General features: G+C 40.1%; 1 protein-coding gene across 5 annotated transcripts in view; it reads left to right on the top strand.

Annotated features, from left to right (window-relative positions):
- The window catches only part of efl1 (elongation factor like GTPase 1), a 159872-nt gene that overhangs the window by 127106 nt on the left and 23208 nt on the right, over positions 1–9558 (top strand). For all 5 annotated transcript variants that reach the window (XM_020624779.1, XM_020624783.1, XM_020624781.1 and 2 more), the window contains exons 18-20: positions 4840–4969; positions 5149–5275; positions 7065–7260. In XM_020624779.1, coding sequence (XP_020480435.1) covers positions 4840–4969; positions 5149–5275; positions 7065–7260 — 453 coding nt within the window. The remainder of the gene's footprint in view (positions 1–4839; positions 4970–5148; positions 5276–7064; positions 7261–9558) is intronic.

Here is a 9558-nt window from a genome sequence, read left to right as displayed (position 1 = left end):
GCTTCACAACAACTTCGTGACTGTTCTTGAATGGCCCAGCCAGAGCCCTGACTTAAACCCCATTGAGCATCTCTGGAGAGACCTGAAAATGGCTGTCCACCAACGTTTACCATCCAACCTGACAGCACTGGAGAGGATCTGCAAGGAGGAATGGCAGAGGATCCCCAAATGCAGGTGTGAAAACTTGTTGCATCATTCCCAAAAAGACTCATGGCTGTATTAGCTCCAAAGGGTGCTTCTACTAAATACTGAGCAAAGGGGCTGAATACTTATGACCATGTGATATTTCAGTTTTTCTTTTTTAATAAATCTGCAAAAATGTCAAAAATTCTGTGTTTTTCTGTCAATATGGGGTGCTGTGTGTACATTAATGAGGAAAAAAACGAACTTAAATGATTTTAGCATATGGCTGCAATATAACAAAGAGTGAAAAATTTAAGGGGGTCTGAATACTTTCCGTACCCACTGTATGATTCATGAAATAGATTGAAGAGGTGAAACCAAGTGGAAATTGTGATCCCTTCTGTCTAAAAAATGAAGAGAAAGGAATGAAGAGATACATTTTGTAAGCTGCAGATTCAGGTGATTATTTTTTCTGGGTTCATCGCCACAAGCCACCGTTCATGTCCTTGTTACCTTGTTATTAAAGCAATTGATGATTGTAGACATTTTAAACTAATGATTTCTCCATCTGTTATATACCAAAATGTATATTTATAACAGACCATATCATTTTTGACAGAGACAGACAGGTCAGCTATCAATGCTTCACATCGCTTGTTAACTTTTATGGATGTTGCTGAATTAGCATGTCAGCGGCAGTTTGCTTAATAAATGTGTCACAGTCTAGAGTATCATATATGAATTAAAAGAGGACCCTTTATAAGATGTATAAGTGACAGATGAAAATAGGATACAAGTGAAAAGAATGTGGGCAGCATGGTGGCGCAGTGGTTAGCGCTGTTGCCTCCCAGCAAGAAGGTTCCGGGTTCGAGCCCTGGCCGACCCAGGGCGCAGTTTGCATGTACTCCCCGTGCTTGCGTGGGTTCTCTCCGGGTACTCCGGCTTCCTCCCGCAGTCCAAAAGACATGCAGCATAGGTTGATTGGTGGTCTAAATTGCCCGTGTGTGTGTGTGTGTGTTTGTTTGTTTGTTTGTCTGCGTGTATAGAAAATGGATGTAGTAAGCAAAGAAGTATTACTAACTGGAGTTTATAGTTTTGTTTGTCAGTTTCTTGCTGTTTGAGGCATGATTTAGGAGGAAGCATCTCTCTGGTAGTAGGTGAGGATGCCGCTCTTCTGCATTTGTGGGATTCCATTTGAAGAAAGGAGGCCATGTGTAATGCTGCTGCTATGTTTAGAGCAAGGCCAGACAGCTTGGGATGGAGACGACAGAGGAGGACAGGGGCTGGCCAACTGGCAGGCTACTTACAGTAGCTCACAGGGTGGATGCCTGATTGGCTTTGGGGGGGGGGGGTTGTTGTTTTGTGGTGGTTGATGTGCCTTCATGGCTCACTGGGTGTTTTTTTAGATTACCTAATTAGCTTGGTGTGTTGGCTCATTGGCTGGCCTGGCACCTCAGCTGACTGCCATGCAGCCTGACCTGCAGTGTGTCAACGCTTAGAATGAGGTCACTGCTGCTGAGCCACTCAAACATGCATGTGACTGACATCACAGCTCCAGAACTTAGAGGAGGTCACATCTCTCCCTCTGTTAAGGACAAACAAAGCAGTTTTATTTTTTGTAGGGCTCATATTGTTGAAAAGTGAGTGTTGGTTGTAATTGTCAGGTTATTTTTGGCATGAGCATTTGTCCTAATATCACTTTTTGTTTGTTCATCTGTCTATTTGTATAGAAAGAAGGGTGCATAGTAAAGTGGCTTCATGCATCCTCGTGGCATCTAAGTGTTTTTGACTAATTTCAAATCAAATGTGTGACAAAAAGTATGTGATGGGCAGAATATATCAGCCACAAGGACAGAAGTAACTGGGGTTGCCTGTTTCCTGTTGTTGCATTAGATTAGATGAGTGCATAGTTGTTTTTGCTATTGTGTCTGTGTTTGTAAGTGATGCTGTCCCAGCCCTGAGCACAGATATCATTTTAGGAACGACCCAGTGACCCCTGGATTAGCCAAGAAGCATAATTTAATAAAGCCTATAATGGAAACAGTGGCAGGAAGCAGACAGTCTAATCGGTGTGCCTGTCCTACCGCACGTGTGGGAAGCCAGCATGGTTTTTGTATTGGCAAAGTGTAAATATCATAGTGAATAATATGCTTGGATGTAAAGGATAAGCCTAGCAATATTCAGCAGATCTTACAGAAAGACCAAAATCAAAAATGGCTCACAAAGATAGTTTCATTTTTAAAATAAGCTCAGTAATTTCCTAAAAGAGCTGCACACTGTGGATTTTTAGTAAAATCCCTCAAACTGCAGTAAATAGTATAATTTGGGGGGCTTTTTAGTTGCAGATGAATTCATTTGATTTTCTAGTTACTGTAGGATTTCTAGCAGCAATGTGATTTCATGTGGGATTGACTTTAATAAACTATGTGTGTCTGTGATAATGAAGGAACAAGTCACCCAGTGTGTCTCACTGATGTATTTTTAATAGATTCTGGACAACAATGATGCTCTGCGGCACAGAGGAATAAAATGTATCATGTTTTGGACACTCGGGTAGAAGGATGAGTTTATTATTGGATTCGCTTGATTTGTTGACAAGGAAGAGAATCTGTAGAGTAGCACCAGACTAATCCTTTAACTGCAGGCTCTCTGGGCTCAATAGAAAAACATTTTCAGAGACATAAAACACCAGTTATACACTTGATTTATAGAAAAGTGCTTTGACCTGCAAGTTAAGTAACCATGAAGACTGTAGCATCACCCTGTCTGTGACCTGTAATGGTTTATTAGAGCACAGCACTGAAAGGAGACAGTTCTCTAGGGCTGCAACTAATCATTATGTATATTTGGTATAAGATACCAATTCACTTTATCTTTCCTCACTCCACTTTCATCTAAGATGGTATCTTCCAGCTTCTGACTGACTGAACACACCTGAGCCAGGTAATCAGCAGCAGGTCAGGCAGGGGATAGTTGGAAAACAAGCAGGACAATGGCCCTCGAGGACTGGAATTGGCCACCACTGCCCTAAACTGTTAACTGTTTTATAAAGCAAATTCTGAGAATCTGTAGTGAGCAAATGTTTGTCATTTTTGCATAAGAAATTATTTAAGCAGTGATATAAATAGTTGCCGATTCATTTTTATGAATCAGCTAATCAATTACTCAGTTGTTAATTTTAACTCTGCATTTGTCCATATAAAAAAAAAAAACAACACTTACCGAAGAGCTGATAATGATCTGGGCAATTTAATCGTGGCACAGTTTTGCAGCCCTCTTCTACAGTGTGTTATTGCTCATATTAATATGTACAGCATGATTTGGATTATGTCCAACCTTGCTCTGTGTTGTTTAGCTGTGATTCCTTCAGGGTAGATTTAAAGCAGAGACACCACAAAGGTATGAATCAAGAGAGGTGAAATATATTCAGTTTGGCTTTCAGCGCTTTAATGTCTTTTTTTATTTGGAATACAAAGAAGACAGGTTCTCGCAAATATCTGAAATGGTGTGTTGTGTGTGACGGGGGCCTGTGTTTGCCCCATTAGTCATTCTGTCAGCAGGATATAAGGACCTTCAACACACAGACAAGCCATGGGCAAACAACAGTTAAGTTTTATGTTGATGTGGGCAGTTACAGTTGCTTTTTTATTTATAACTATGACAGTAATTGAGGGCCCAGATATCTGGGGTGGCAGTGGCTCATGAGGTAGGGCAGTCGTCTCCTGACCAGCAAGTTGGTGGTTCGACTCCCGGTCACCCCGCATGCCTAAGTCTCCCTGAGCAAGACACTGAACCCTGAATTGCTCCCGGTGGCTTGACTAGCACCGTTGTGTGGCAGCTGTGTGTGAATGGGTGAATGGTGTATCATCTCCTGTAAAGCGCTTTGGCCAGTGCAACACACTGTGGAAAAATTCACTATATAAATACAGTCTATATGCATTATGTTTTTGGGTTGTCGGTCCATCCGTCTATCCCATTCTCACGAATGTGGACAAACGTCCACTTGGATTCAAGGATGAACAAATTATATTTTCATAGTCAAAAGTCACAGTGACCTCATGTCTGTCCCATTCCCATGAACCTGGCTGGTTGGAGGTCATCAGACATCCAACAAAACATTGATACCTGAATTGGAACTCACATGTTCAGAATCAGTTAAATTCATGCACGTCTAAACTGGACTTAATTTGTACATCTGCTGACAGGAGTGATTATGATGCTTGGGTAAGGATCTGCTTCAGTCAACTGATTTGACCTCTTTCCCAGAAGGTAGTCAATGCAAGGCCTCTGTCTCTTACATCTCATAAAATTAGACACAGATATTCAAGTTCTGTCTTTTCATGATCAGTTACATTCCCATTAGCCTTGAGCTATATTTTGTGTTTATTTCTAGTTAGCAACTGTTGCCATAGGGTTGCAACAAACTGTTTAATTATCTGTCGATTATAGTTGATGTATTATTTGATTGTTTTGTCTAAAAAGTGAAACATGCCACATTTTCCCAGAGTTTAAAGTAATGTATTCAAATGGGATATAAAACATTACATGTATATAATTTGGAGTTTTCATGTTACACCTTGAGTTACTTATTCATTTTTATTAAAGTAGAAAAGATACACTATCAAACTGGCACAAAGGTAATTGTGCACAATGGAGACTACTGTGCATTTTATGTCATCAGTAACAGCAACAGGTTTTTTACTTGTCTTTGTAAAGGTTTGCTAAAATTGAGATCAGCGTGTCCAAGCCCATCATTCCATTCAGAGAAACAGTGGTACGTCCTCCAAAAGTGGATATGGTGAATGAGGAGCTGGGCAAGCAGCAGAAAGTCGCCATCATTCACCAGGTGAGTCAACTCCACAGTCACTGAACTGTAGCCTACATCAGCCTATCACCAGTTCAGCTTCCTGTTCTGTAAGCTGTGTTAGGAACACATTTTTGAAATTATTTATACCGATGACTCATCTCTCAGTACAAGTTATGTTGGGTTGTTGTGTTTAGACATGTTGGTGTGTATGTTCCTAGGTGAAAGAAGAAGCCTCTCAGGGTCGCTCGTCTGACACCCTGCATGTGGATCCCAGTGGTCTGGTCACCCTCACCACTCCCAACCGACTGGGCACTGTCAGCGTACGGGCGATCCCACTGCCACCGGGTAAGACCTGGGGACACAGTAATTCTCACTAGGTGTCATAGTCTAGGTTGTATGTTACATAATTCAACAGTGTGTAAAAGCAAAAATGTTGATAATTGTTCTGAATTACCACACTGCAAAGTTATGCTGTCCTAGAGAGAATCAATACATGATGATTTGTAACAATGAAAATAACGGCACACACATGTAGGGAGTCACTGGTATTCACTGTTTTGCACTCAGCTGATTAGTTCACATCCTGACAATTCTCATGCTTCAGTTAGCAGCAGTAGGAAGGGACCAGTGACGTGCGGTCAGGGGAGGCAGGTGAGGCAGAGCCTCCCCTGTCAATCTTGAAAAGAAAGAAAAGTTAACCATAAAATATAATAAATGTTAATATTTGTCGGCTGGTGTGTGTTGTAGGCCCTTTTGCCGTTGGAATCCAATGTTGAAGGAGTTTTTTTCAGTAAAGAATAGCAGAATTTCCATATGTCCCGTTCAAATACATGGAGGAGATGCGCGATGAGGCAGCACTTTGCTGTGCCTCTCAGTGGATCGTGTAATCCTCACAAACTGTATGCGATGCAAATAGTGTGTCGCTGTCCCTCTATATATCACAAATAAAATGTGACGAAAAATACCTAACACCTGTCTTCACTTCTCGTGCTTCCAACAAAAAAATTGGGTTAATTTCTAACAAAAAGGTTAATTTCTAACAGTATAAAATTAGTTCTGTAATGTGTTTAGGCTCGCAGATTAACCATAAAACCCAGTAAAAAAGTTACTTTGTGAGGCAAACAGTACGCTTGCCTCAAGGCAGAGGGCGCTTGTGAGCCCACAGATTCCTGTGCTACCTACAATCTTCTTCGTGCTTGTTTATATTTCCTTTACAATCCGCCTTATCAAAATGGAAGATTACATTTCCAAACTAACTAAACATTTTTGACAGTCTGGACATTTTTATCCAGAAGGATCTTCTTTATTGAAAACATTTGCTTTAATATTGGATTTGAACGGTAAAAGGGTTTGTAATACATACCAGCTGACAAATGGATTTCGTGTACAAGTAAAGGTAAGACCATAAACTTTTATTATTTCTAGTTAGAAATAAGCTCAACTGGAATAAATTTTAACCTCAAATTAAATATGGGTCACGTTTGTGTGAAGAATGCTGATATGAGATATAAAACATAACGCATTGTCTGTTAACAGACAATTTGTTAACAGTTCATTTGTATTTGTAAATCTGACTGTAAAAGAGTCAGTGCCTCACCAGCTGTCAGCCTCACCTCACGTCACTGGAAGTGACAGATCCTAGCATTTGATCTTAAATATAAAATCCAAGTCAGCATAAAGATATGTAACACATCTTTATTTTGCCATTCATTACACTCCTTAGTCCTGATTTTTGATAATTCCATCAATGGCTAGATGAATCCAACAGTTTCAACTAATTGAACAAAAATGGAATAATAAACTAGATTGGAATAAATCTCTATTCTGCAGTTATACAGTGCACCTCATATGAATGCAGTTGAGCCCTAATGGAATTTATTCTAGTAAATCAAGGGGCGATGTAGCTTGGGACCCCGGTGAATGCAGTTAATTATGTGTTTGGATATTAAAATTAGCTTGTTATGTCAAGGAGACTAGGTTAAGCACAACTGAAATAAAACTGTTCACTAAATACCAGATGTGATTTGTAAAACTAGATGTTCGTAATTGATGGAATCTTTAATGAAAACTGAAGCTATAGGCCCGTCATTTCACTGTTTGATACACATGTCAGTAATGCTGTTTGTTCCATCAGAAGTGACCTGTGTGTTGGAAAGTAGCTCAGAGCTGATTCGGACTCTGAACATGTCTCTGAGGGAGAGAAAGAGTCTGGACATCAGCCTCAGGACCCTGGAGGCCATCGCTGGACTCAAGGCCAAGCTGGAGAGCCTGTTGCAGGGGAGGAAGTGGAGGAACACCGTGGAACGTATCTGGGCCTTTGGTCCTCGCAGGTCTGATACTGACCTAAAAAACATGGACATGGGTCACATGGAACATACAGTACAGTAACACTACTGATAATAAGAACAGAGTAGACTGATCTTTTCCTAAAGAATGTTTGGCCTTGACTTACCCTCAAATAAGGAACCTAATTTTATCTCTTTTATATACATTTTTAATCATGTTTTAGATTGAGGTCCTCCTGTTTTCTATTCTATTACTGTTTTAATTTGTGTTTGATGCTGTTTGTTGTTAATGCACACACAGCACTTCTTCGCCATTTTTTCCTGTTGGCTTGATAAATTCGGGTTAAAGGATAAGTTCACATTTTTTCATTTCGTTTTTTACTGGCCCTTATGTACTTTGAAACTGTTTTTGTTAACTGTTATCATTTCTCCTCCCCTTCATACCTGCCGCTAAGAGATCCTTTTCCAATGCTCACAAAGAAATGCAACAAAGAAAACATTCCAATGTTTAGCCGAAGCTAATATGTAACTTAACCAGTCTTGGTTGATATATTTTCCAGACTTTCTCTTTGAGTTACTAATCCGTCCATCACAGCTGAGCATAATAGCACTTGTAGGAGAAACTCAGAGGGATTGTTACACCTAAACAGCAACCTAAAGCCGTTTTCACACATGAACTCCATATTATGTTTCACGGAATCAGGCCTGGACTTTGTCGAGTTGCCCTTTCACACATGTAGCGCACAACAGGAGATAGTCTGTGTCAGACATCTTCTGATTCACGACGTGATCACTAAGCCAGTTTGTAATTTGGTCATAAACAACCAAATTTCCTGCCTTCTCTGACAATTCTGGCGCTGGCATTTAACAACAAAACTTCCTGGATCTTGGTGTGTTTCCACTGTTATACCCCAGTTCTTTTATTGGACAGATCTGAGTAAGGAAGGAGTCAGTCTTTCTTGATTTTAGTGCTGGTTTATTTAAAAAAAATATATATGAATAAAGATTACAGAACACAATCCGGGTTGTTCCTTCCTCCAAAAACACACACAGTCTGGCTGCTGGAGCCAGGAGATCTCGGAAACCCAGAGCCTAATACATTTATCAGTTTTGGGTCAGATGAAGTCCGTCCAGCAGACTCCATCTCTTATCTAGAGCTCCACAGGCTTGGAGCAGCTGCATATTACCTAGTCATAACAAAATGAGGTAGCTCGATGTTGTTACGTGGTGTGTAACTAAAACATTCACTCAAACATAATTCTAACACAAGGTTAATATGAGAAAACAATTGGTGCCAAGGTACTCTTTTCAGAATCAACATTATCTTCTAACCTTAAAGCAGAGTAGACTAGAGCAGACTTTGAATCTTACTAAACTACATTACTAACACATTAAAATCTAACACAATGTCTAATAATTATCTGACTGATTTATTAATTTCTAACACCACTTAGATATTTTTGTTGGTGTCTCTATTATAAATGACCATTTTTCTTGACCATCAAATGTTTCTGTTATTCTGGTTTTGTACTGGTCACATAATAGAATGTCATCAACAAGCCCATTAGCTCTGTGTGAATACTCCGGCCTATACACTGCTGTATTCTCACATGGCCTCACTCAGAACGTAGGCAGACTTTGTACTAGGGAGCTGGCAGAGTAAAGTCTGCTTACAGTCCAGGTCGACATTTGGGTTCTGACATACACCGGGTAATGTCTAGAGAATTTCAGGGTTCCAGTACATGTTTGAAAAGGGCTTAAGAGAGTACATACATGTATGACAATTATTTTGAAATCTAAGAAACACTTCAATCCTACTACTAACCATTCTGTTTCTCTTGCTAACAACAACACTGTTTTCACATGCTAATTATTTCAAATCTTTTTGTTATTTATTCAGTAGTGTTAGGTTATTTCTGAGTTAGATAGATATTCAGAGATTTGTTGTCTAGAAATGTTTAGTGGAGACAGGATGTCTAGCTTAGGCTGTTAACTGCTCAGTTTAATTTCATGTGCTTGCAGTGCAGACTGCATGTAGGCCAAGGTTGCAGGCAAAGAGCTGTTAGTATTAACTGTAATGCTAATCTTAATATTTGTCTTAATGTGTAATGTCATGTCAAATTGTTCTAGATACACACCACAAAAACAACAGCCACACACCTTGACTTTTCCTCATGTTTTGACTAACGTTATGGTCAGCTGCAAGCTGGCATATCAGGTGACGTCACGGTTTGACGCCCCTGCGTAGCATGGGCTAGCCCAAAATGATTAAAATTATATAGGTTTCATGGTCCAGGGTCTTTCATCTTCCAAGCTGCCTGCGCGCGGGTTGGTGGTGGGAGA

This window comes from Monopterus albus, unplaced genomic scaffold, assembly GCF_001952655.1.
Source record: "Monopterus albus unplaced genomic scaffold, M_albus_1.0 scaffold338.1, whole genome shotgun sequence".
Classification (NCBI taxonomy): Eukaryota; Metazoa; Chordata; class Actinopteri; order Synbranchiformes; family Synbranchidae; genus Monopterus; species Monopterus albus.
This window is presented reverse-complemented; position numbering and strand designations above follow the sequence as displayed.